This window comes from Myxozyma melibiosi (assembly GCF_037950935.1).
Source record: "Myxozyma melibiosi strain Phaff 52-87 chromosome Unknown BZA70scaffold_1, whole genome shotgun sequence".
Classification (NCBI taxonomy): Eukaryota; Fungi; Ascomycota; class Lipomycetes; order Lipomycetales; family Lipomycetaceae; genus Myxozyma; species Myxozyma melibiosi.
This window is the reverse complement of record NW_027042915.1, coordinates 1824884-1848982: the sequence shown is the minus strand read 5'-3', so window position 1 is coordinate 1848982 and position 24099 is coordinate 1824884. Positions and strand designations below refer to the sequence as shown.

The window sequence follows — 24099 nt, the reverse complement described above, 5'->3', positions numbered from 1 at the left end:
AATGTCGCCATTAGAGAGATACCTCGGAGATGCCAAAGGGTCTTGATATCCTTCAGAATTGAAATCTGCATAAATGACATCTTTAGAATTTAATATTATGTTTACTGTGACGTCGTTGGTGACGGTCTGGACAGACGTGATCGCCGGCGATCAGAAGACATACTGTCATAGTTTCGTCATCAAATTGTAATATTGCGCATGGAAATGGTTCGGAAAACTAATTCTTTCTGTAATATATAAAGAAACTGTTGTCTGCTAGATACACGCTTTTCGCAACCAGATCCTCGATCAATACCAAATTAGTCACAACTTTTCGCAATCTTAGCTTATTCGATATGTCTGGAGTAATTGAGGATATTAAGAACAAAATTTTGGGCCAGTATGTTACAAACTGAATTATCTCACATTTTACGAACCATTGATTCTAACCGACACTCTTCTAGGCCTACTGAGGGGGAGCAGCAAGCTTCCACCGAGCCCGGGTACGACGATACCTCCTCGACTCGCGCAACCCGCTCAGGCCAGGTTTATGGCACCCAGGGTGAGCAGCAAGCATCCCGCTCGTCTGGCACCCAGCACCCTGGCGCGTTCGACAATGAGCGAACCACCGGATCTTCGGGGTACGACAACCAAGGTTACGACACCCAGCAGTCTACTACAGGCTCGTATGGCAACCAGCCTTCCTCTTATGATCAGCAGCAATCGTCTCGCAACCAGCCTTCCGCTTATGACCAGCAGCAATCGTCTCGCACGTCTGGCTCTGACGCTGGATTCGGCGCCGGTTCAACTGGCAGTCGCCATCAGGGCTCCTCGGCAGGTTCAGCAGCCCTTGGTGCTGGCGTCGGTGCCGGTGTGGGCGCCGGCGCCGCTTCGCACGGCTCTCGCCAGTCTGGCAGCGACAATCTCGGTCGCTCTGAACACTCTTCGCTTTCCTCGGGCCAGCAGCAGCATGGTGCAACCGGCGCGTCTGGTCTTGGTGGATCTTTCCAGTATGCTAGCGGAGGAAATACGCAGGGCTCAACTCGTTCTGCAGACAACTACGGTGGATCTGCGATTTCTGATGAGTCTCGCAGCGGCCGAAGCGGTGCCCACCAGCAGAGCAGCACTTCAGACGGTATGATTGACTCAGTTGGCGCGTTCAACACGGGTGGGATTGGTGGAGCCGATGGTCAGCGAAAGCAGGAGGTTCTGAGCGCGCTTGATGACCAGACCGCTGGATTCCGCACTACGAAGGAACCCCAAGGACCTGTCCGCTCCTTGGTCGATGAAGCCGAACGCATGACAGTCTCGTCTGGTCAGGATACGACCGGACGCCAGGCAGGCTCTGGACGCAACGCCGGTCTCTCAACCGGGCCTACTGCTGCGGGAACTGACTCACGTGGGTCGGGTGCTCAACAGTCGCATTCGGGACGCAACGCTGCTCTGGGTGCTGGTGCGGCAGCAGCGGGCGTTGGTGCTACGGCTGGTGCTCACGGACACCATTCTGGATCGTCGGGTGCTCAAACTGGAGATAACTATGGATCTGCGCAGTCTTCCGGTCTGCAGAGTGGAAACAGACAATCTGGAGGCGCCTACAGCTCGCAGTCAACCGGCGCTCAGGCCACTGGCCCATACTCCTCGGGTGACCAGACTCAGTCTAGCGCCTACGGATCACGAGGCGGCGCGCAAGACCGCAGAACTGGTGACAATTACAACACTCAGTCAACGCAAGGTGCGGTCGCCGGGGAATCTTATGGTGCCCAGCCAACGCACGGATCGAGACAGTCCCAGGGACTTCAGTCGACTGGTGCTCACGATCAAGCAACTGGGTATCCCCGTACTTCCACGCAGGGAACGGGAGTTCAGTCCACCGGAGGTGCTTATGAACAAGCATCTCCCCGTAAAACTACCCAGGGAGCCGGAGTTCAGTCCACTGGTGGTAAATATGACCAGTCGACCGAGAACCCTCGTACCTCCACGCGAGGAGCGACAGGCCAGCAGCACGCGACGTCTGGTGATAGCTTTGGCGAGCGCGCTGATGCCATCTCGCTACAGCAGTCTCACCAGGCCGGTACGATTGACGCTAAGCAGGCGCAATCAGGACACAAGTCTTTGCTCGACAAGGCCAAGGACTTGGTGAAATGATGAACGAAAGAAATGATCGTACCGAATGAGGGTGATATTTGTTTTGGGTTTGAATTTGGGTGTTTTTTGTGAAGGGATTATCGTGAATTTTAAGTAGTTTGAAACAATCTGATTTACTCAGCCATCTAAAATGTGGAGAGGAGGTCAAAAAAACAATTTTTAGGTCAAAAACTCCAAAAGCTTTTCCTTAACAATGCAAACTAACGACAACCGTGTTACTAATACACAAGGCTGAAATCTCTTCAGTCTCATCAAAACCACTATTTCTGGCTGGCTGAGGCTGACGGAGGTATATCACTCTTCAAAATCCGATTGAACATCTGATACTGGAGTTCCAATCTTTTAATAGTGAGAAGCTTCTGCGTAATCAAATCAGCTGCAGCTTTGGCATCTTCCCAACTGTCGTGACCGACTTTGTCGGCTGGGTCGAAGGATCGAACTTGAATATCTCGATCGAGGTGCTTCTTAGCCAGATTACGAAGGCTCATTCGTATGTTCAGAGACGCAAGCCTGGGGTCCTCGTGAAGATAAATGAGGGACGAATCAACGACTCTGGTATGTATGATTCGCATACTTGCGAGATCGTTTTCCAGGCCGTGGCCCAGAAGAACTGTGTGCTTGCCAAGATATTTTGAAAGAATCTCTCTTCTCGCGGTGCCAAACGCCGGAACTTCCGAGCCATCTGGATTCTTGTCCAGAGAGGTGACACCAGAGAACCGGGTATTGAGATCGATCACACGGCCGATGGGTTTCACGAGAGTGTCATATAACACTTTGTTGGAAGGGTAGTCCAAAATCGTAACGCGAATAAGTTCGACTCCTAGAGTCGTGTAACCCATCTCGCAGTCCAAAGATACGGCTTTCGGGAAGTGGGGACCCTTCTCTGTTGTTTCAACAAACGGGATAGTGTTTGCCAGTCGAGCAGGAGCTGTAACGTGGTAGACGTGCTCGTTGCTGGTTGTGCATCCTCTGCTGGCGCCGGCTTCTTCCCCACAGCAAGGGTAAATCCTGACTCTGGTGAGATCGGTCTGAGTTCTCGTATACGGCCTAGCCCAGTGAAAGACACATTCAGACAGGGGTGCCATATTCGGGTGAAAGCGTGTCGAGCATCGTTCGCATAACTCGTATCCGCCAGCAGCTTTGTCGGCTTCGGTCGCTTCGGTGAGTTCTTTTGCAGAAGGCAGTTCAACTGTGAATCCACAATCCTTCAGTTTGTCTTTGCTGATGACCAGATCTTCTAGCCTGGTTAAAATCTCTTCGTCGGTCATCTGGGGTTGCGCTGTACCAGCTCCGCTCGAGGCAGAAGCAGCAGTGTTGGGCGTCGATAGCTGCTTTCCCGAAGCTGATTTCTCCTTCTTCTGCAAAGTCTTTGAGTAGTCCTCTTTCGTCATCTTTCTCAGGCCAATGATATAAAATTTAATGGTACTGGTGTATGTCGCTGATGTGGTCTTCTGTGCTATCTCCCGTTCCCGACAACTCGCATCGTAATTCGGAGTCGCGCTCAACTGTTTATCACGTAGAGTATCCGCAATGACTTTGGCAAACTGAGAACGTTGTTGTTGAACGGCAGGGGGATTAGGCTTGATCGGGTGAATAAAAATGGTCGGGGGATCAGTAGCAGGCGGACTTTCTTTCGTAGAAATTGAATTAAGCGATTTCGATTCGGACTGGGAGGTAACCGGCCGCACGCTCTTAGGTGCAGGTTGTGCTGAGCGCTGTTTGTTGGTCATATTTTCAAATGATCCAAGTATCGAACCAAACAGGTTGTCAGAATCTATTCGAATCGAGGTCCCGGCTGCCTTGTTCGTGGCCGTGGCTTTGCCGTCTGCAGTTGACTGGAGGTCAGACGATCCGTCCTTTTTAGTCGATATAGGATCCCGCCTCGATAGCCTCGCATTTCCCAGGCCAGTCGAGAAATTCCGTCTAGGAGCAGGAGGCTCATTCGAAATCCGAGGGAGATTTTGTTTTCCTGGAGTGTTGCCGCTGATTGACGATCTCGCTGGTGAAGGCGAGCGCGAGACAGAATGTTTTCGTTTCCTGTCGACCGAAGCACTCGAAATGGACCTCGCACTAGCAAGAGCTGAAGCGGGATGACTGAACAGACAAAATGGAGCTCGACATTTCGGAAGTCCCGGACAAGGCACCTGAGAAAAGAGAGCTCGGGAACTGCGAAACATTGCTGGTTTCGCGAAGGACGCGTTAATGATTTTTTGACCGAGCTGGAGCAGCGAATGTCGTATTCAAACTATAGCTAAGCGCTTCCCACACTGTTCAAACAACCCAGAACAGAAAGAGACAGATATGACTATTGTTCTAGTCTATAGTAGTCACCAGCTATCTCAATTATGTTGCTAAATTTTTATAAACTTCAGCTTTTTTCGCGCTGCCGAAATTTTGGGAGAAGTTCAATTACGTTACGTAACATCTTACTAGACGATGTAATAATTATTGTGCTTTGAAATGGGATGTATATTGAGTCAAACAAAACAAAAACATCGTAGACTTATTGGACTACAATACAAATGCTTTTTACCAGCAGAGAATTGTATTTCCAAGCAGCGAGTGGAGCAACTGATGAGTAGAGCAGAGATGCAGATAAGAGACGGGCTTCTCTCCAACTCCCAACAGTGACCAATTCGAAGCTCGATAAACGCCATCTCTCATCTTTAATCAGGCATCTTCACCCAGGCAGCTCTCCGAACCACCCTCTTCTCGGGCCCAATCGAAAATCCTCGCCCATTACATTATTACTCTGTCACACGTTGCTCAATCTCACTACTTCCTGAGTCTTCTCGGCGGAAGCTTCTGTCGCAGGGCGCGGGATCTTCCGCAAGCCGTACCTCGACCACCAGTCCTCGTCTACAATGCCCAAACGGCGCGTCAACTCAAACACTCTCACGAAGCATTATGTGGCCGTGAACTCGAATGTTTCTGCACGCCAGCAGCAGTATACCGAGCGTGAGGAAAAATCAGTCAACGAGCTCATCCAGGAATCTCGGGCACGGGCGCTGGCTCAATCATTGAACAACCTGAACTTGGGCGGAGGGCCTTCGACCGTGGCTGTAGCTGCAGTCGTTGCCGCCCGTGGGATGGGTGCAGAGCCCGTGACAGACTCATTGTCGGCGTATCTGGCCGATCCGGACGCAATGGCAGAGTCATCAGTAGCCGTCGCTCAGATTCCAGAGACGCAGACACATGCTGATGAGCTAATTCCACAAGCAACAATCCAGCCTCGTCGGCGGCCCATTCGGCGCACGTTTGCTGGCCCTCCTCCGCCTGCAACGTGGATAGCTCAAGAACAAGTATCGTTTGCTGCGATCCCAGGCCGTCGAGTGAAACAGCGGGTATATGGCAAGCAGACACATCCAGCATCGACTGCGATGGTACAGCTGTGGTCAGATAGACAGGCCGCCGAGTTTTCGGCGTTCAGGAACGAGAGAAACGTCCTGAAACGAAATCTTCCGGGTGCACCACTTTCAGCGATGGCTAGTTTGCTCCCCCGAGAAGGTAGTCTGGCGCACTGGTGTCTTGTGCGATTGGCACGGGACTGGGACACTAATGTCGACTACCTATATTACTATCTACCAGATCTCGAACCGACTACGAAAATGGTCTTGGTTGCTTATTTGGGATTGGATAGTCCCAATGGAATTGGATCTCGTGGATTTCGATTACTATTCGATCCGAACCTCACTAAAGAAGACAACGACAATCAGAGCCATTCCGATGATCCCAACGGCGAATACGACAGCGACGATCTTGAAATAGACGACTCAAATGATCGAATCACAACGCTTGATCTTACCTTTCAAATCGACGACGCGAGACTTGCATTTCTCCAGAAATTCATGGCGCCAAAGGAAAATAGATCGCCCTCGACATCATGGCAGCGCGCGTTGCCATCAACTCGAGCGTTCCCGTTTCTCTCTGCTCTTTCATTATCACATCCGAGTTATAACTCACCGACAAAGCTGTGGTCCTCATTACTATCTCTAATACGCCAACAGCCGACCTTGGTCGCGCTATCACTTGCAAACTGGCCTATCCCTCCTGAGATGTTTTACTCTCAACCAGATGCGCCCGCTCAGACATATCCACCAACCTCGCCCGTCGCAACACTTCGCGCAATCAGTCGTACGAGCTTCAGTCTGAAGTGGGTCGACTTCAGCTACTGTACATGGCTTGACGCGACCGCCGTCTTGTCTTTTGAATGGACTGGCGGATGGAGAAATATGAAGACTCTCGTCTTGCGGGGCTTGAGCAGTGAAGAGACCGACAAGATCGAGAAGGCAATCGTTGATGCTCGTCAAGGTCTAGGCAATGCTTCAATTGAAGTAGTGACCAGCTAGCATCTCAAAGATATTCAAGAGTAGACGAATGGGTTAGACGAAGATTTATAGTCTAGTTGTTTGGAAGTCTGTGGCATCAATAAAATAGTAGTTGTTTAATAGTCTCTGATTTTTTGCTCTATCAATTTCATCACATCGAGAACTGTACGTACAAGAGAAAAAGGGAATATAATTCATGAAATATACAAGACTCAGTCAAAAGCCACAAGCAGCACAAAAGAATGAATCAACGAAACTACACACATCAGAATAAATATAAAAGCTGATACATACAAAAGTCAAGGTGAAATAATAAACGAGAGAGAAACAAAATAAAACAAGATACAGGGAAAGAGATATAAATGTGCGACAGTAAGTAATGAATGAGAAACCTTCAAAATTAAATAAAAAGTAGCATGCCAGCATGGAAGCATCTTTCTCTTCAGCCATGGTTGGAAAAATAGATATGCCAATATCATTGCAAGCAACGCTTATTGTATGCTGGCATACATGCAGATTCAATCAGCCTCTTTCCATCGTGTTTACCGCTCCACCTCGCAAGGCGACATCGAAGTGAATGAAAAAGGCAGTAAACAAAATATACAAAATGCGCACTAGATAGACTAACTTCCGACTAACTATAGATTCCCTGGGTAACGAGCTGGTACTGATCGTAAAGCCTGGTGTAGATACTGCCCATACTCTTGTTGATCAGTTGATTATCAACAAAGGCATCGACGTCAGAATCTGAAAGCTGCAAATGGAAACGTTGACGCAGCAGAGATGCCGTAGCTTCTCCGTTCTGGAAACAAGGAAGTGGCGACTCCTTCTGCATCATCTCAACAAGAAGAACAATATCGTCCGCTTTCTTGCGCAGAGACTTGAACGCGATTTTCATCAACGCGCGGAAAGTCTCAAACGTCTCGGAATTTGGACCATCCATGAGATCAACGTACTCATTGGTAAGCTTGAACGGAGCAGCTTCAAAGCCGACGCTTCCAGGAGTATTAGAAAGCAGAAAGCCGAAATCGATATCTGGAATCATCAAGAAATGGAGTTAGAAAAATCCATGACCTGGATAATATTAAATAAGTGAGGATAAACATACGGACTATGTGACCTTCGGTATCGAGAAGAATGTTTCCGTTGTGTCGATCTTTGATCTGCAGCAAGTAACAAATCAAAGAGTAGCCAGCAAGCGATTTCATGAATGCTGATTGAGCTTTCTTGAATCTATCGGATCCACGGTTTCCAAAAACTCTGAAGAAATACTCTGACAATGAAGCAACCTTGTTCCCTTTATGAGGCGTCTCTGACTGACCGAGCATAGAGGTTGCAAGCGCCTTCTTCAACGAGTGTAAACTGACACCATTGGTGATAGTTTCGACCAAACCAGATCCAGCACCAGTGACCAAGATCGCCATTCGTCTGACCCAGATATCGACATCATCATCCTCCCATATCCTTTTAATTGCTTGAATAATCTGACAAGCAAAAGCTTCCTGTCGCAGATCAGAGCCTGTCTTTGCAATTACAGAAACAAGGTCCCAATTGGGTAGGTGTCCATAAGGAGACATTGCTCGAATACGCTTCTTTTTCGCTTCCCACTCCTCGCCAAAGCCGACCTCGGTCTCATCACTCTTGATCACACCAGTTTTCAAATCGTTTTCCATTCGTCGCTCTCCTGCTTCTTTATTCACTCCAGGGGGTCCTCGAATACTGCTGTGACTGCGGATGCTGCTAGTACTCAATCTCGGACCCTGAAGGTACTCTCCGGTCTCGACATCCTCAAATGTAGACTGTTCCTCCAGAACCTGCATCGACTGGATAATGCGCTGCTTAATCTGCTGGATTTCGTCTTTCGGTAATCGGATTTGGTGAGCCTGGCTCTGTCCCTGGGCTAGATCAAGCTGGGCAAGCATTGTAGCAGCGGTGCGCATGTGAACGGCAATGTCGTTGAGCTCTGAGGTATTCTTGGGTACTGGGATCGACGAAGCACGAGTAACTGGGTAAGAAGACGCAAAAGAGAGATCGTTCGAGCGAGGAGAAGAAGAGCTCGAGTCCTTGCGACCGACAGATGGCACAGGGGTTGTTGGAACGCTGGGCAGAGAGTAGTCGTTCCCTTGATCATCTGAGATATCAGCGAGGGCGGCAACAGAGATATCTCCAAGCTCAGTCTCTGTCAACTTTTCCCTCGGTGGAGGAGGAAGGTTTGTGTCAACTGCGAGATTCAGATGACTTGGCGACTTATGAGAATAGGCGAAATCAAACAGACTGCGATAATCAGCTGGATTGTTGAGAATATCTTGGTTCCTGTCGGTGTCTGGATCAAATGTGACCTCGTTCCTCAGTACCTCGATAATGAGAAGAAACGGAACTCGCTCAGCAGAGTTGAGTACAGTAGCCTCGGTAGGCGAAATTCGTACAATCTTGTGCTGCCGAGGTGTCGCGCGATAGGTATCAGTCTCAAGAATCATCGGAATATCAACTTCAGCTGGTAGCTCGTTGTTCAGCAGAGTGATTTCGGCACGAAGGGCAGAGAGTCTAGCCGGCTTAGGAACCAATCGAAGACGCGTCGAGATTGCCTGCAAGGCGTAGGCAAATGCTGTCTCATATCGGAAATAGTTTGACTTGAGCAAGCGGATTTTGGCAGACAAAGTGAGAGTGGATGGCATGAAGGGATGCACGTGGTTTCCCGCCTTTGCCTTTGGCCGAAACGTACCATGCGTTGCGACCGAAGTCGAGGATGACGAAGGATGTGGCGCAGGTTTCTCGCTGAATTTCGGCTGGCGAAGATCTGGAAGCGATGAGATACCGGCAGCATCTAGTCCATAAAGAGCAGCAGAAGGGTGCATGTCAGCAACTTCAGAATCTTCTTGGTCCTGATTGACGCTGGTTTGTGATGGACCGCTGCCGCCGTAGTATGCTTCGTCGTCGTCAGCATCGCCGTTTGCAGGATATGGCGCAGAGCCGTCTTTTTCGTCGTCGTCGACATCCTCAACGTTATGTCGGACGTTATCCGTCTCGATTCTAGTCAGCTGAGGACGCGTATCGGCGGTTGCATCCGCGGACTTTTCTTGGGGCGAAGCGGACTTCCGTCGCGATTTCTTCGTGATTGCCAGATGGAAAACGCGCAATCTGGGTTTACGCGCTTGAGCGATTGTGATCGGACCAACAAACCGCGTGACTCCTGGAACGGCAATAGCACCCATGACGGCACTGGCGAGCATCAATGTCGGGATTGGATTCGATACTATCTTTTGCTGAGGAGGCTCGCCGATACCAAAGAGGATATACTGGACGCGATTGTAGACACGTCTACAGATCTGGAACGACCGAGCCTCCGGGTCGTGCGAGAGATCTTCCAGGTGAGCTTGCAGAAGCCAGAACGTCTATGTTAAGAGTGAAAATTGCATATCAGTATATGGGACCATCAGTAAAGACAGGGTTGAGGCGGTGGGAAATGTCAACAAATCGAGCCAGCGGAGGAGCCATTGACTCCAGAAAAGTATCCGCGCCCACCAAACACGCTTATAATCCAATTGTTTCCCACGACGCCAGAACTTCGAGTACAAAACATAGAGTAGGATAGAACGTACCTGGACGGCGCTGTGAGTGCTGCGATTGCACATCTCAAGGAGGAAGTCCTCGAGAGCGACCGACTCGGTCGGCACGGTCAAGATGATCTGGCAAAGCTGCGGCAAAAAGAATTCAATCTCTAGATAAGAGAAGGTCCGCAGCTTTTGACATAAATGAAAATGGATGCCAATGTTATCGGCATAGCGGGCGAGATATGAGATGCAGAGGAAGAGGGTAAAGTGCTGCGAGTCAATAAAGCGCAGGAGCAGGTTATGCCCGCTGTTGTCCATTACGGCGACTGTAGCAACGCGATGAGATCGTGTGAAATGGAGAAGGACAAGATAGAATTAAGAGGCATCAACCCAGTCCACGCGGAATTGGCTGAGCCGGACACTGAATGCGGGCTGTCGAGGCACGAATCGTGAAGGGAGCGCAGCCAAGTTTAGGCCCGAGAGTCCGAGGAGGGCCGCAGGGTGGTTAGGGTTTGGCTATATCATAAACAATGACACATGGCCAAGATTCGAGATTGTTGGGTGAACCAGTTGATAGCAGCATAGACAGCCGGTCGTGCATCGTTTATGTTTCTTGTTTGTCTGTGTTTTGGTTTCAAATAATACAGCAGGAACTGGTATGTTGCAGACTTTGATTTTGTGAGAATCATCGAGACAAAACGAGCTGGAGAGTGCTTCTTGCCTCCTCTCAGGCAGTTTTCTTTGTCCTGGGTTTTCTATGACGCCATCTCTCTTTGTTCGCAGCGAGTATGGTCATATACACGTAAACTCGGGGCAAGGATCTGTCGTATAGAGAACAGTTGAAGCTTGAAGAGGACTTTCTCACGTCCAGGGCGGCTTGATTCATCTACCGGTCGAATCTAACACGTCCCCATTCGCAGATCTGTATGAACTGAGGCTCTCCATCATCCTCGCCAATGGACTTCGCCAGCCATGCACGGATGGGCTCACGATCTTCCTTATGCACCCGACAGTCTATGACTTTGCATTATGTTTTTCTGATTTTTTTGCTATTATGTTTTGGAGTCAGCGGATCAAACGCATCGCCATCATTGACCGCGCGGGAGATCTGTGTCTCGCCGGTGTATATAACATTTGATGTATGCGAGAAATCGATGGCGCCCGAGAGAACGGCGGAGAAGACAGCGGCAGGACATCAGACTTTGAGCGGGATTATTCACTCTGCACCTTTTCAGCCTGTGGTGCAGTCTGTATCATCTGCATCACTCCCTCCCTCTTCACCCTTTGCATCAACGCCCTCATCTGTATCCTCTGCATCATCACCCTCATCTGCATCCTCTGCTTCGTCCGAGTCTTCTACATTTGCATCACCTATATCGTCACAACCATCGGCAGCAGAGACTTCATCTTCCGCGCCGGAAGCATCTTCAGCAGCATTAGACGATGATCTCAGCGGTTCCAAATTCCTCTCCTTTGAAGAATGGAAAGCCCAGATGCTTGTAAAAGCAGGATTGACAGCAGACGAGATCCGACGTCAACAAGACCGAGCTTCTGCTGAAGCCGCCGCGGCCTCGCAGAACCGAGCACGGCCGATCGGTGGAGCTGATCAGAGTCTTGATGATTTGGGCGGGGAACTGGAACTGAACTTCAACTTTTTCGGAACCCCGACTGTTGCCGATAGTTCTGTGGGAGATGAAGTGGATACCGACACGAGTGAGCAGCATGTTGGAAAATCGGCTCCTTCATCGGAAGTAGTCCCGACGGATACAAAAAGTCGGCGAGGCGGCCGTCTGAAGAACAAGAACAAAACCAACTACGCGTCTTTTGATTGCGCGTCGACTATAATAAAGACCAACAGCGAGATGCGAGGCGCGTCATCTATTTTGGTGGAGAACAAGGATAGCTACATGCTGAATCCATGTAATGCGCCGAATAAGTTTGTCATTATTGAGCTATGCCAGGCAATTTTGATTCATACGATTGCTATCGCAAACTACGAATTCTTCTCGAGCATGGTTCGAGAGTTCCGAGTGTCGGTGTCAGAGAGATATCCTGTGAAAGCCAGCGGCTGGAAAGTGATTGGCCGATTTGAAGCAGCGAATGTGCGCGAAGTGCAAAATTTTGAGATTGAAATTCCGCAGATTTTTGCAAAGTTTTTGAGGATCGAGTTTCTAAGCCACTGGGGCCAGGAGTTTTATTGCCCGCTGTCTGTGGTTCGAGTGCATGGTATTACTGAGATGGAGGAGTATAAGTACCAAGAGGAACTGTACAGGGCGGATGACGAACGCGACGAGAATGATAAGCAGGAAGAGGTTGATGAGGACGAGGAGGATGAGGCTGATATGCCACAACAGCAGCAGCAAACGAATAATCAGCAAGAGGAACCTAAACAGCAGCAGCAGCAGCAGCAGCAAGTACAACAGCATCAGCATCAGCAACAACAATCACAGCATGAGCAACCGAATCAACAGCATCATGAGAGTCATCAGTATATAACACAAGAGCCGAAGCAGTTGCATCCCTTGAAACCGCTACAACCGAGCGAGCAGGAACAGCAGGTTGGATTGGCGGCAGACGTCGATTCTGTGGAGATAGTTCCAGTAGAGGTAGCTACGAAGGTGTCGGTTGATTCATCGATATGCTCACCATTCAAGGAGATCTATACGCGGCGATATTTGCTGGAAGTATGTGACAGAGTACACGATGCACCTTCGGGCGTGTTTAGATGGGAAGCGGGTGACTCGTATCAGATTGATTTGACGGGGGTGAAGCCGGTGTCTGTGCTTGCGCAAGTTCGAGAGAAGAGCACGGATAGTTCGGCGATGAAGAATTTGATTGAATCGCTGGAGGTGACGAGTGATCATGCGGCGGATGAAGTTTTGCTTGATCATTTTAATCTGGAAAGTGGACGAAGTACAGTGTCAGCGACGCATAGTCCGACGTACAGCGCGCCTATGCCGAATCCGACTACACAGGAGTCAGTATACAAGACGATTATGAAGAGACTGACGTTGCTGGAAGCGAACGCGACGCTTTCGCTGCAGTATATCGAGGAGCAAAGCTTGATGTTCAGGGATGCGTTCACGAAGATTGAAAAGCGACAGGGGGCAAAGCTGATGGATATGCTCGACCAGCTGAACAGCACTGTTTCGATGCAGATGCAGTCGTTCCGGGAGAACTATGCGGAGCAGAAGCAGCAGTATGAGCAGTTGTGGAAGGCGATGATTACAGAGTACGAGATGCAACGACGGGCGATGGAGCGGCATTTGCTGGAGGCGGTTATTTTTATGTTCTGCATGGTACTGTTGTGTGTGGGCTTCAACATTTATTTGGTGATGAAGTTGAAGATCAAGGTGATTTGATTGAGGATATTGCATTTGTTATTGTTTTCATATTGTTAGAATTGGTTTTTGGGATATGGCGCTTTATGAAGTAATATTACAGAGAATGGCTAAATAATTGATGATATAAGTAATATTACAGAGAATGGCTAAATAATCGAATGAAAGAATAGAATAACACCAAGAACGCCGTAAAGAGAAAAGAGATGCAGTGGGTTTAGGAAGAGGTATGGTTTTCTAAGGTGGAGGAGACCTGGCTAAGAATCCAAGCTTCTTTGAGGGATCGAGAGAGCATGAGAAGGTCTTCGATAGCACGGACCTGTGATAGTGTTAGTCTCTGATTTTGATCCTCATGAATTAAGTAGAAGTACCATTGATGCGGCATGACCCTCAATTTGATAAGTTTCCATTGCGGAAGCGACTTTGTCTTTTGATGCGACAGGAGCCAGATGGACGATTTCGTGGTATTCGGTGATTACCTGGCCGGTGGCTTCCGTTATGCGTTCTGTAGAGATGTCAATAAAATATTAAAAGCAGTATTTCTCGGGAAGAAACCATACGGTTTATTGTTTGGGCTCGTTGAGCGTTTTGAGAGGACATGATGATGGGAGGAGTGGTGGAGTAGAGAAAGTAGATGGAGATGACGGAGTTGATTGAGGCGTGAGGCTTTTGGGTTTGGGTTTGTGGCTGCTCACTTCCTCGGGAAGTTCACTCAGAGCAACCGAATCAACACCGAGACGGATAACGATGTCGAACCAATCTGGAATCAAATGTATGTGATGAGGTGTTTGTTTCTTATGAATGAGCCTGCTAATTGAGGATTATTTTGTTTTGATAGCTTCTCCGGAACTGCTGCAGACGTTCAAGCAGTTTTCGAGTGACGGCAGTCTTCGGACGCTCCTGATCAGCATCGAGAATGGTATGTGCTATCTGATCCCGGGTTATTTAAATGTTTCGACTGATAATGAACTAACAAATACCATGAAGAGAGTCTTGAGCCGGGATCACAGTTTCCGGTAAAGTCAAACTACTTTGATGATATGGCGCAGCTGTCGAGTGTGGTGAAGCCCAATGCGCCTTTGTATATCCTGCACCGGAAAGACGAAGGGAACGAGTTTACGTTGATCTCGTACATCCCAGACGCGGCGCCGGTGCGGCACAAGATGCTGTACGCATCCACGCGGAATACGCTGATGCGCGAGCTGGGAAGCGACAAGATTGCGTCGTCGTTCTTCACTACGGAGCAGGACGAGTTGAGCGCGGAGGGGCTGCGGAAGTTTGTGGCCCACGAGCAGCTTAGCAATCCGCTTTCGGAAGAGGAGCGAGCGCTCAAGTCGGTTATGGAGATTGAGGCCAAGGAAGGGCTTGCGGGTACGACGACGCGCAAGTCGCATGTCTCATCCGGACTGAGTTTCCCGGTGTCGGATTCGGTGAGGGATGCGCTGAGCGAATTAGAGGGAGGGAGGGAGAATGTTGCGGTGCTGGAGCTGGATGTGTCGAAGGAGAGTGTGGAGCTTGCTACGCGAACGACGGTGGAGGACCCGTCGCAGTTGAGCGAGGTGATTTCGACAGATGCACCGAGATACACGTTCTTTTTGTTTGAGCACGGAGAGGGCGCAGGGAAAGAGAAGGCACTTGTGTTCATCTACACGTGTCCGTCTAGTGCCAAGATTAAGGAGCGGATGCTGTATGCGTCGTGCCGGGCGGCAGTAATAGCAGAAGCCGAGGGGGTTTCCGGGATGAAAGTCGCGAGAAAGGTAAGTTAGGAAAGAAGAAGAGAGAGAGAAATTGGGTTTATTTGCTGCTTGAGATTAACGTGCAATGTGGCAGATCGAAGCGAGCGACGGAAGCGAGATTACGAGGGCGTCGCTGGAAGCCGACCTGCGACCAGCGCCGGTGGCAGCTAAGCAAGCGTTTGCGAGGCCGAAAGCGCCAGGACGACGGCGCTAGTGCACAATGGAGGAGGGATATGCTCTATATAGGACGAGGATACGACGAGGAAGAGAAAGAAGCAGATTAGATAGCCGCAAATAAAGTGAAGAGTATTGCCGAGATAGGAAGTGCGTCAACACGAACAGCGACGCGTGAACAGGAGGTTGGGGGGTTGAGGGAGGGGAGTAGTTACTACAATTGACTGGGTATTTACATCAACATTAACAATAACATTAAGAATAAGAACAACTACAATTACAACAACAACAACAACATCAACATCAACAACAACTACCACTAATACCATTCTCTCGGCTGGGAATGCTCGCGATCTGGTGACTGCCCGCATGCACTGAACCCTGACCCTATCCCTGACTGCGGCGCCCCTTTCGCCCTCAGCTCAGCTCAGCTCGGTTTCGATGTCCTCGCATTTATATTGCGCTGCTCTAACACGCTCCTCCTCCTCCGCCTCTCCTCCTCCTCTTCCTCTTCCCCCCCGTCCTCTCCTCCCCATCCACCCATGAAGCATGCCATGAAGTGGGCTTCCAAGCAAGAACCCCCCGACGACCACCGCACGCGGCCCCTCCGCATGTTCAAGCACTCGAAGAAGGACGACGACTCCACCCAACCCCACCAACCGCCCGCCCTCAGTCCCGTCCTCCACGACGTCTTCTCCCCCCGATCCCCTTCACGCAAGACCTTCGACGACTCCGCTACCCTCGTAGAGGACTCCAAGCAGGGCTGGCTCAACAAAGCCGTCTCCTCAACCGCCCCCGTCCCCGACTGGCGTCTCCACAGAGCCCTCCTCCGCGACGCGACCCTCCTCCTCTTCCGCCCTGAAATCGGCGTCCGAGCCTTCGACTATGATCCCGCCGTCACCAGTACGTCCACTCCCCTCTCCCCCCTCCTCCCTCTCCCCTCATACCTATCTAACTCTCTTTCTTTCCTTCTTCTCCCTCTAGCCCCACTCCACACCTCCTCCACGCGTCATCCCCAGCTCGTCGTCGCTGACAATGGCCTCATCCTCGCCGGCTCCGTCGAGGCCATCTGCCACGAAATGCTCTTCGGCCCTGATCCGGCGTTTATAACCGACGCCCTCCTTCTCCTTCCCCTTTGGACCGAAATCGCTCCCGCCTACGCCCTCATCGTCCGCCTCGCTGCCATCGAGCATCCCCAGCTCCCTGACAGAGTCGCCCTCATCCTCAGCGTCACCATCTCGCAGCTCTCCTCCTTCCTGCTCGACGATGACATCTACGCCTCCCTCACCGCTCTTCTCGACTTTCTCGACCCCAAAAAACTGCCCCTCATCAAACTCGACATGTCCGAAAAGCGAAGTATGCTCCAGGGCATGCTCCGCTACACGCCCTCCCTCGCCTCGGCTGCTCCCGCCCCTTCACCTGACGCGCCGCAATACAACGAGTTCCGCCACGGCCTCTCAGTCGATTCTTTCATGACCGTCGATCTCGAAGTCCTCGCCGCCCAGATCCACCTCTTCGATCTGCGCATATTCCGCTTCTGGTCTCCTGTCAGCGACTTCTCTCTGCTCATGGGGCTCAGGTACGACTGCTGTCGCCGCAACCCTTTGATCTCTACCCCGGCACACCCCCATTTCCTTGGTGCAACAATGATCCGCCATCTCTTCCCCATCAATTCTCCCTCCACCAACCCTGTCGCGCGTGCAAACATCATCGCCCGCTGGATCGCCTTGGGCAACAGTCTCAAGCAGCGTGGAGATATGGTCGGCTGGCTCGCAATCGCAAGCGTCATCTGCTCTCCTGCCATCTGCCGACTTAGAGAAATGTGGGCTCTCGTACCTTCCGATCTCACCGGTATTATTGCGCGTGATTGGGCCCCTGTCGTCATCGATCTCGACAGACGCGTCGTTGCTTCCGACTCTTCTTCGCGTCAGGAGAGCTCTCATATTCTGGCCCCAGATGGAATCGGGAGAACTTACCGAAAAGAGTCTGTCGTTCCTTACTTTGGCGATATTGGTGTTCACTATCTTGACAAAATTGCTGAAGTCAATAAGGTATTTGCATCTCTTGCCCCGCATTTTGCACGCTCACACTAACACACTCGCAGAACTCCATCTCCGTCGCCATCTCCTGTGAGGAACTCTCCCGTATTCGCAAATCTCTCGAACGCTGGACAAAATACTACGACTCGATTCGAAATGTTGATGGAATGCCTGAACTGGAACAGCCCATTCCCGCTCTGCAGGAATGTCTATACTCGCTCTACAACTTCAACTTCAACTCGTCTCCTCTCTCTCCTCTCGTGCTCATGGATCTATCCATTGCCTGTGAGCCGTCTGGTGGAACATACTCCAAGCACTATCTCGCTCAAAAGTCTCCTCTCTCAAATGGATCGTACTCTGCAGTTCTGTTTACAGAAGTCCTCGCCTCTTATAAGCTGTTTGCGCAGAAGGATCTTCTCGAAGCTGGTGGCCTGCTCAATCACAAAAAGTCCTCTACTTCCTCGCTAAGATCGAAAGCCTCTGCTGAGATATCCATTGGCTCGCACGACAAGCAGCAGCAACAGCAACCACAGCAGCAGCAACAGCAGCAGCAGCAACAGCAGCAGCAGCAACAAAAACAACAGCAACCGCCTCCATCTCCCGCCGAGTCAGAGCATCAATTGCGGCGAGCGAGCTCATTCCCGCCGTTACGCGTAGGAAATATTCACATCACTGGATTTTCCGAGCTGGATACAACCTCACGAAACCGCGTGGCCGCTTTCCCTCATCGCAATGTGTTTGTTACTGGAGTGAGAGATGTTCTCAACGTGGGAGTCAGCCTCTATCATATCCGTCGCGAGCTGGTGCTCAAGTCGTTCAAGGAGGAGACTTCGCGCGGGTCTCGTCTTTCTAGCGTGATTATCGAGAACCCGTCAAAGCGCATGAGCTCTGGATCTCGCAGACTTTCAGCCCAGTTTCAATCGCAGAATATAGAGTCGCAGCTGGCTGAGTATGCTCCAGCGGCCATCAACGTTGTCACCAAAGCTGCCACGTTTGAACGACTCGTGGATATTCTTGTGCTGGGTGTTGAGGAGTTGAGCTCGCTGGTCATTCCGGAAGATCTTCCAAACATGCAAAAGTTTGGAACGATCGTGCCATTACATATGGATATGGATGTCTACACTGCAACCTTCTTCGCGACTTACAAGAACTTTGCTTCTCCAGGACTACTACTCGATGCACTGCGTCGTCGATTTATCGGTGCTCGTGCGGCCTCTATTTCGCTGGCAAAGGGTGCTTCTCATGAAACAGACAAGTTCCCCGACTGGCAGCGGAAGGTCGAGAAGGAGGACGAGGAGGATGCAGAGAAGGACAGTGGTGTTGACATTGTTGCTGTTGCGAAGATTCACGTCGGCGTTCTGGAGGCTTGCAATATCTGGACTACAGACTACTTTGCCGATCTTGTGAACGAGATTCAGCTCCGAGAAAATTTCCTGGAGTTTTTGCAGATTGTCGACAAGGAGACTGCAGACTGGCTCATCTTGGCAGAGCAGGATGAGAAGTTGACTGGATACGCAGATACAATCGACTCTCTATCGCGCAAGCTGAGGAAGACTGTGGTTAGAAAGTCGTATCGTCCACTCGATTTCTCGCCTTGGCCGTACGTTCCATCAGCTGGTGCATCGGTTGGTCAGTTCAAATTCCCAGACGCATCAAATGAGAGCATTAACAACTTTTGCGACCTGGTGGACGACGTCGTTGCTATTATCTTCAAGCAGATCAAGCTTCGCGACTGGCTCTCAGTGTACGAAGTCTTTGCTACTCAGACGATTGATCCGCTGAAAATGTTCTCAGCTCGAAATCTGACAGTGGCGACCGAGGAGGAGGTTGTTATCCAGGACATCTTCAGTTTCTGCGCGACGCTGCACAGTTACAGAAATGACGAGCTCATGGTTTCGCTATTGCCAAAACCAATCAAGAAGCTTTACGCGTTCCGAATGAACTTTGTCTCCTGGATTACGATGCATGTTTCTGATCCGGCAATCAAGCGAACAACTCGTATCCGTCGCATGAAGACTCTGCTGAACGCGGTTGCAATCTGCAGAAGGCGAATGAGTATCATCGAGTTTGGAACGCAGAACCAGTATGCACGACCAGACTCTGGCGAGGAAGAGATGATTGTGCCATCGCTCATCGAGTCTGCTATCGGTGCTGCGATTGTGAGACCCGAAAGTCGTGCTTATACTGCGGCGTGGATATACGCTGCTCGTGAGGCGACTGGGAACAACGACATCAATGCTGTGAATACTTTGGAGGAGATTATTCCCAGCATGGCCCCGGTCGCGGACGAGAACTTGAATAACAGGTACTCGAACGCGACCATTTCGGACCCCATCGAGCCCTTGACTCCGTGCATGGGATGGATCTTTGAGCGCATCTTTGAGATTGTGTGTTATGTTCCAAACATGGCTATTGAGAACCCTCTGATGATCAATTTCGACAAGCAGCGCTACATCTACAATCTTCTCAGCAATGTGGTGGATCTGAAGCCCTCGCGCAGGAGTGCGATGATGGTTCAGGAGACGCCTGTGGCTGCGCTCATGACTTCTGACCTTTCGAACGGCAGATTTGACAAGAAACATGTCAAAGAGGTTGCTGCTCGCGAAGCAAAGGAGTTGAAGATAGCCTCGAAGACTCCGAAGGCGTTCAATACATTGGTTACTGCCGAGCTCAACAAGGTCCGTCGCGACGCGCGTCAACGCGATACTCTCGACCGTATATCAAGAGAGCAAGCACGGGCGCACGGATCTGCCGCCTATCGTCATAGCAACAGCAGTACGCATAGCATGTCGAGTGGCAAATCCATGTCACCTATCCTTCCTGATCGCAAGCCAAAGAATAGGCTTGGAGGTTTCTTACGCGCTGTGAGGCCTATCTCGATGGCGTTCTCAAACTCGCAGCCGCAGCAGCCTGATCGGTCCATCTCGGCGATGGAACTTCCTGATAGTTCTTCTATGGCAGAAAGCTCTTCTTCCAGAAGTCACAAGCCTATTTTGAGCATCAATCTTATGTTTGCTATCACTACCATCCCGTCTGATATGCAGGGCATGGGTGTTTTCAAGATTATTTGTGACGATGGGTCCGACTATTTGTTCCAGGCTACGACTGCAGAAGAGCTCGAAGACTGGGTTAAGCTGTGCTCAGTCGCAAGAGCTTCTGCGCTTGGAAAGGCAGGAAAGACACCTATCATTGGTGGTGAGGTAAACGATGAGCCTCCTGCTGAAACCAAGGTGTTTGGAGTGCCGATCGAAGAGCTTTGCGCGAGGGAGAATAAGCTTGTGCCGACTGTTGTTCAGACTTTGTTGGATGAGATTGAAAGCAGAGGTAAATTGAGTACATGTGCTGGCTTTATTGACTTATCACTAACTGCGTTACTTTATAGGTCTTGAGGAAGTTGGTATTTATCGAGTGCCAGGATCTCAGACTGACGTTCGTGCGCTGAGAAAAGAGTTTGACTTTGGCCACAAAGTGAATATGGCGGACGAGCGTTGGTTTGATATCAACATTGTTGCCGGATGCTTGAAGATGTACCTTCGAGAGCTGCCAGAGTCTATTCTGACAACTGAACGGTTTTCCACGTTCACGTCGATTGCGAGTATGTTTTTGATCCTTTGTTTATGAGTTGATAAGTGTTCTTTGCTGACTGGTGTTTGTAGAAATTCCAAATGAGGATGAGCAGATTGCTCAGTTTGCAATTGCTGTTCGGAAACTTCCTAGCTGCAACTACCATCTTCTCAAGCGGTTGATTGAGCATCTTTACATGTGAGTTATTCTGAGAGTATGAAAGATTGATGAAACAGCTAGCTAATAATGATGCGATAATAGTATATCTCTGTCTGGAGACGTTAATCGGATGCACGCCGTGAACCTTGCGATTGTGTTTTCGATGTGTATGCTTCCAAACAACGACGCGCTAGGAATGACGTCGGAGTTTGGACTGATTCAGAGCATGTTGCGGACGATGATTACTTCTTCCGACCGGATCTTTGCAAATGAACTGTTCCCTGGAGTTATTTTCCCTCGCGATCGCAGTTTGAGGGGGTCCATCAGCACAAGAGGATCGGCTAGTGTGCGCGAATCGATTATGACACGGGCGTCACCGAGTATGAGAGGATCGCCGAACTTGTCGCAAACGATCGATACACCGACGAGAGAGCCGACTGCGGCTGAGATTGAGAAGGACATGGATACTACGACTGAGATCGAGGGAAGCTCGGTGCGGTCGGAGATTGTGTCTGAAATGCAATCTGAGTTTAGTTCTGATTTTGCGTCGGAGCCTGCTTTGGAGCCGGAGCTCGAGCCTTCGGTGGCCACCAGCTTCCAGTCGAAGGAAGAGCCTGCTGCAGAGAGCAGATATGCTGTTGATGACGAAGTTGAAGAGGAAGACAAAGAGGACGAAGCGGTGTACGATGGTACAGAGGTCGAAGGTCAGGCGGGCGATGATTCGGACTGGCAACAAACGGGAATCGCGATTGTCGCCGAGTCGCCCGAGTCCGAAGTCGAGCCTCGGATGTATACAAAGAGCGAGGTGGCATACAAGGAAGTGACCGACAAGATACCCGTCCCCAAACCGACTTACACCGCGACATCTTCTGAAGAGTCCGTTGCAACTTCTGCCGATAACGAGGTGCAGCATCTGAACGTGACGAGCAGCAGCAGCAACAACAGCGTTGCACCTCTACGTCCGCGCGCGCAAATCCGGTCCGAGACGGTGGACACGACGAGTCAGAAAGACGGGCCGACGAAGCGGAATAGTTCGCAGGAGGTCAGCGTTTTCTAAGTCTGTTGCTTGAAGACTTGTGAGATTTCGAGATGAATTACGATTTGATACGAAAAGCGGTTGGATTTTTACCTTGAATTTGAGTTGCGAGTTGGTGCTCTTCTTTTGTTGTGTTTATATTATTCTTTTGTGTGCGTAAAAAAAATCTTTTTGTTGTTGTTGTTGTTGTTGTTTGTGTTTTTGTTGGGTTACTCTCCTTTTATGATTTGAATCTCGTTCTGTTTTGAGTATTGTTTGGCGCACCACGTCGTTTGAAAACACAGACGTGTTTTATATATATGTTAGTACACTTGTTAAAATTTGAGGCCTTTTTTTTGATAACTTAAGATCCACAGAGAAGAGCTCTTGATGGGGTGCGATAGTGTAGTTCGTATTGCGGCAGAAGAAAGTCGATAAAAGGAGTCGTAGTTGAGTTTGGTTGTCTGCTTATCTTTGTTCGTCGAGGTGAAAAGGGTTGACTGAAGGAAGGTTTCAGCCGCTCTGGTGTAGCTACAACAGATACTGTTGCGTTATTGATAAGGATCGGAGGGAGAGAGTTGTGTGGATCTTATCAACAGCCGTGATTTGCCATTTCAGGAAGATATTCGACGGCTGTAGACAGAGCCAGTAAACCAATATACAGAAAGATTACACACGCCCCAGTCTAATCTATAGTCCACGGCAGCGGTGAGGATACCCACATGACCTTGCAGCGTGAACGCGACTCCAGCATAGCAGACCAGACTACTGATATTCCGTGGTCTGGGTCCCTCTAGATAAATGCTACTGGAGTACGATCGGTATGGCTGATGGATTGAAGTCATAGAATTTAATTGATCGGAAACCCCGTTGCATTACGCGCGAATAATCTTCACTATTTTAAACTATCTGGAAAGCGACCAAGAAGAAGGCAGAGAGGTAATCAATACCCCATGCTTTCTGCATCGAGATACAGACACGCGGCTGTGATTTTAGCTTATCTCTGTCAGTTTATGCAGTTGATATCTTGTGATTGTGATAGTGTAGAGAGTTTAGCAGGCATTGTCGTTCGTGACTGCTACAAAGGGATTGCTGGTCAGAAGACTGTTCTGGGAACTATTCAGCTTGCCTTTGACGCTTCGCGGTTTCCGAGTCTCAAATTTGACAGCTGGTTGGCGTAGGTCTGAACTAACATTGAAGGAAGATCTGGTAATTGTCAAAACCAGATACCGCATAATAGCACAAGACTCAAAATAGCAAAGGCAAGTAAGCTGTCCGAAATGACAGAAATAAGACTGACAGGACACACCTTCCACCGAGGCCTCCTACCTTTTCAAGCTTTTCTTCCTTCCAATTCTTCTATCCGCAGAAGGAAGAAAAGCGTATAAAGTCTAAAGCAGCCAGGCACCGTCCGAAAATACAAAAAAAACTTTGCGCTCAGTCGGTGCAGACTGAGCGTCGCTAAGACGTAGCGAATGTGGGTACTCGTCTTTCTTGCAACATCTTCCAGTCGATGAACAAGTTCTGAACATCATAAAAGTGCAATAGGATTGTCTGCACATGTGTGTTTCTTAGAAGCAGAGGGAAAGGACAGATTATTGCACTCAGCCGGACGTTGCTGCGTCGACGACGGATTGGTCGGGGCGGGATGTGCTGCAACTCCATGCTGCGTCTAAAAGCCCGGAACGCACCGCACTTCCTAGTTTTTCCTGCATGAAAGCAATAAGCGCCTTTATTTTCTCTACAGAAACAAGCGTAAACCTCATCAACTACCACATACAGCATACGAACTACCCATCGTGGGATACCTGATCCAGCACCACCCGTTCCCACACTAACAACTCAACTCTGACTTTCTCACTCTGCCAACACGCAGCAGCGACAGCAAAAATAAATAAAATCAAAGTTTCGCGCCAAGGTACATTAACTCTCACGTGACTCAAACTTAATGCGGGCCGGGGCGGGTTGCGAAAACTGACTGGGCTTTAGTTTGCGTTGGGTGGTTTTCCGGGAAATGCTAATGCAGCGGGAGCAGCCACTAGCTTGGAAAGAGGAAGCTTAAAGAGGG

At 49.9% G+C, this 24099-nt stretch overlaps 8 protein-coding genes across 8 annotated transcripts; 5 read left to right on the top strand and 3 right to left on the bottom strand.

Moving 5' to 3' along the window:
- The first annotated feature begins 261 nt into the window (after positions 1-261).
- On the top strand, positions 262-2255 carry BZA70DRAFT_293094 (uncharacterized protein). Its single transcript, XM_064914403.1, has 2 exons — positions 262-379; positions 444-2255. Exons 1-2 carry the CDS (start codon positions 336-338, stop codon positions 2122-2124), a joined length of 1725 nt encoding a protein of 574 aa, XP_064770808.1. The 5' UTR covers positions 262-335; the 3' UTR covers positions 2125-2255.
- BZA70DRAFT_24982 (uncharacterized protein) lies at positions 2129-4738 on the bottom strand. The gene has a single exon (XM_064910689.1). The coding sequence runs from the start codon at positions 4299-4301 to the stop codon at positions 2385-2387; it is 1917 nt and encodes a 638-aa protein (XP_064770807.1). The 5' UTR covers positions 4302-4738; the 3' UTR covers positions 2129-2384.
- A 147-nt stretch (positions 4739-4885) lies between these two features.
- Positions 4886-6571, top strand: BZA70DRAFT_24666 (uncharacterized protein). Its single transcript, XM_064910641.1, has one exon. The coding sequence runs from the start codon at positions 4989-4991 to the stop codon at positions 6471-6473; it is 1485 nt and encodes a 494-aa protein (XP_064770806.1). The 5' UTR covers positions 4886-4988; the 3' UTR covers positions 6474-6571.
- Positions 6572-7086: 515 nt separating this feature from the next.
- On the bottom strand, positions 7087-10321 carry BZA70DRAFT_298340 (kinase-like domain-containing protein; the record flags this gene model as incomplete). The annotated part of the gene is made up of 4 exons (XM_064914601.1): positions 7087-7487; positions 7561-9315; positions 9361-9844; positions 10052-10321. 4 exons carry the CDS (start codon positions 10319-10321, stop codon positions 7087-7089), a joined length of 2910 nt encoding a protein of 969 aa, XP_064770805.1.
- A 246-nt stretch (positions 10322-10567) lies between these two features.
- Positions 10568-13432, top strand: BZA70DRAFT_293090 (UNC-like C-terminal-domain-containing protein). The gene is made up of 2 exons (XM_064914402.1): positions 10568-10659; positions 10924-13432. Exon 2 carries the CDS (start codon positions 10960-10962, stop codon positions 13363-13365), a length of 2406 nt encoding a protein of 801 aa, XP_064770804.1. The 5' UTR covers positions 10568-10659; positions 10924-10959; the 3' UTR covers positions 13366-13432.
- BZA70DRAFT_272174 (mediator complex, subunit Med22) lies at positions 13433-14010 on the bottom strand. The gene is made up of 3 exons (XM_064911607.1): positions 13905-14010; positions 13716-13849; positions 13433-13663 (listed from the first exon to the last, which is right to left on the bottom strand). Exons 1-3 carry the CDS (start codon positions 13942-13944, stop codon positions 13562-13564), a joined length of 276 nt encoding a protein of 91 aa, XP_064770803.1. The 5' UTR covers positions 13945-14010; the 3' UTR covers positions 13433-13561.
- On the top strand, positions 14011-15664 carry BZA70DRAFT_272171 (uncharacterized protein). Its single transcript, XM_064911606.1, has 4 exons — positions 14011-14116; positions 14183-14263; positions 14332-15101; positions 15175-15664. The coding sequence occupies exons 1-4, from the start codon at positions 14092-14094 to the stop codon at positions 15292-15294; spliced, it is 996 nt and encodes a 331-aa protein (XP_064770802.1). The 5' UTR covers positions 14011-14091; the 3' UTR covers positions 15295-15664.
- A 62-nt stretch (positions 15665-15726) lies between these two features.
- BZA70DRAFT_244169 (uncharacterized protein) lies at positions 15727-22463 on the top strand. The gene is made up of 10 exons (XM_064910605.1): positions 15727-16157; positions 16239-17305; positions 17389-17741; positions 17928-18136; positions 18254-18318; positions 18373-20099; positions 20136-20617; positions 20676-20888; positions 20950-21055; positions 21119-22463. Exons 1-10 carry the CDS (start codon positions 15797-15799, stop codon positions 22071-22073), a joined length of 5538 nt encoding a protein of 1845 aa, XP_064770801.1. The 5' UTR covers positions 15727-15796; the 3' UTR covers positions 22074-22463.
- Positions 22464-24099: the final 1636 nt, after the last annotated feature.

Coding starts and splice junctions, on each gene's coding strand:
- BZA70DRAFT_293094 (XM_064914403.1), top strand. CDS start 336: ATGTCTGGAGTAATTGAGGATATTAAGAACAAAATTTTGGGCCA. Junction 380..443: donor AAGAACAAAATTTTGGGCCA/GTATGTTACAAA, acceptor ACACTCTTCTAG/GCCTACTGAGGGGGAGCAGC.
- BZA70DRAFT_24982 (XM_064910689.1), bottom strand. CDS start 4,301: ATGTTTCGCAGTTCCCGAGCTCTCTTTTCTCAGGTGCCTTGTCCGGGA.
- BZA70DRAFT_24666 (XM_064910641.1), top strand. CDS start 4,989: ATGCCCAAACGGCGCGTCAACTCAAACACTCTCACGAAGCATTATGTG.
- BZA70DRAFT_293090 (XM_064914402.1), top strand. CDS start 10,960: ATGGACTTCGCCAGCCATGCACGGATGGGCTCACGATCTTCCTTATGC.
- BZA70DRAFT_272174 (XM_064911607.1), bottom strand. CDS start 13,944: ATGTCCTCTCAAAACGCTCAACGAGCCCAAACAATAAACC. Junction 13,850..13,904: donor ACGAGCCCAAACAATAAACC/GTATGGTTTCTT, acceptor ACATCTCTACAG/AACGCATAACGGAAGCCACC. Junction 13,664..13,715: donor AGGGTCATGCCGCATCAATG/GTACTTCTACTT, acceptor ACACTATCACAG/GTCCGTGCTATCGAAGACCT.
- BZA70DRAFT_272171 (XM_064911606.1), top strand. CDS start 14,092: ATGTCGAACCAATCTGGAATCAAAT. Junction 14,117..14,182: donor GAACCAATCTGGAATCAAAT/GTATGTGATGAG, acceptor TTGTTTTGATAG/CTTCTCCGGAACTGCTGCAG. Junction 15,102..15,174: donor GGATGAAAGTCGCGAGAAAG/GTAAGTTAGGAA, acceptor GCAATGTGGCAG/ATCGAAGCGAGCGACGGAAG.
- BZA70DRAFT_244169 (XM_064910605.1), top strand. CDS start 15,797: ATGAAGCATGCCATGAAGTGGGCTTCCAAGCAAGAACCCCCCGACGAC. Junction 18,137..18,253: donor GGAGACTTCGCGCGGGTCTC/GTCTTTCTAGCG, acceptor AGTATGCTCCAG/CGGCCATCAACGTTGTCACC. Junction 20,889..20,949: donor CACGTTCACGTCGATTGCGA/GTATGTTTTTGA, acceptor TGGTGTTTGTAG/AAATTCCAAATGAGGATGAG.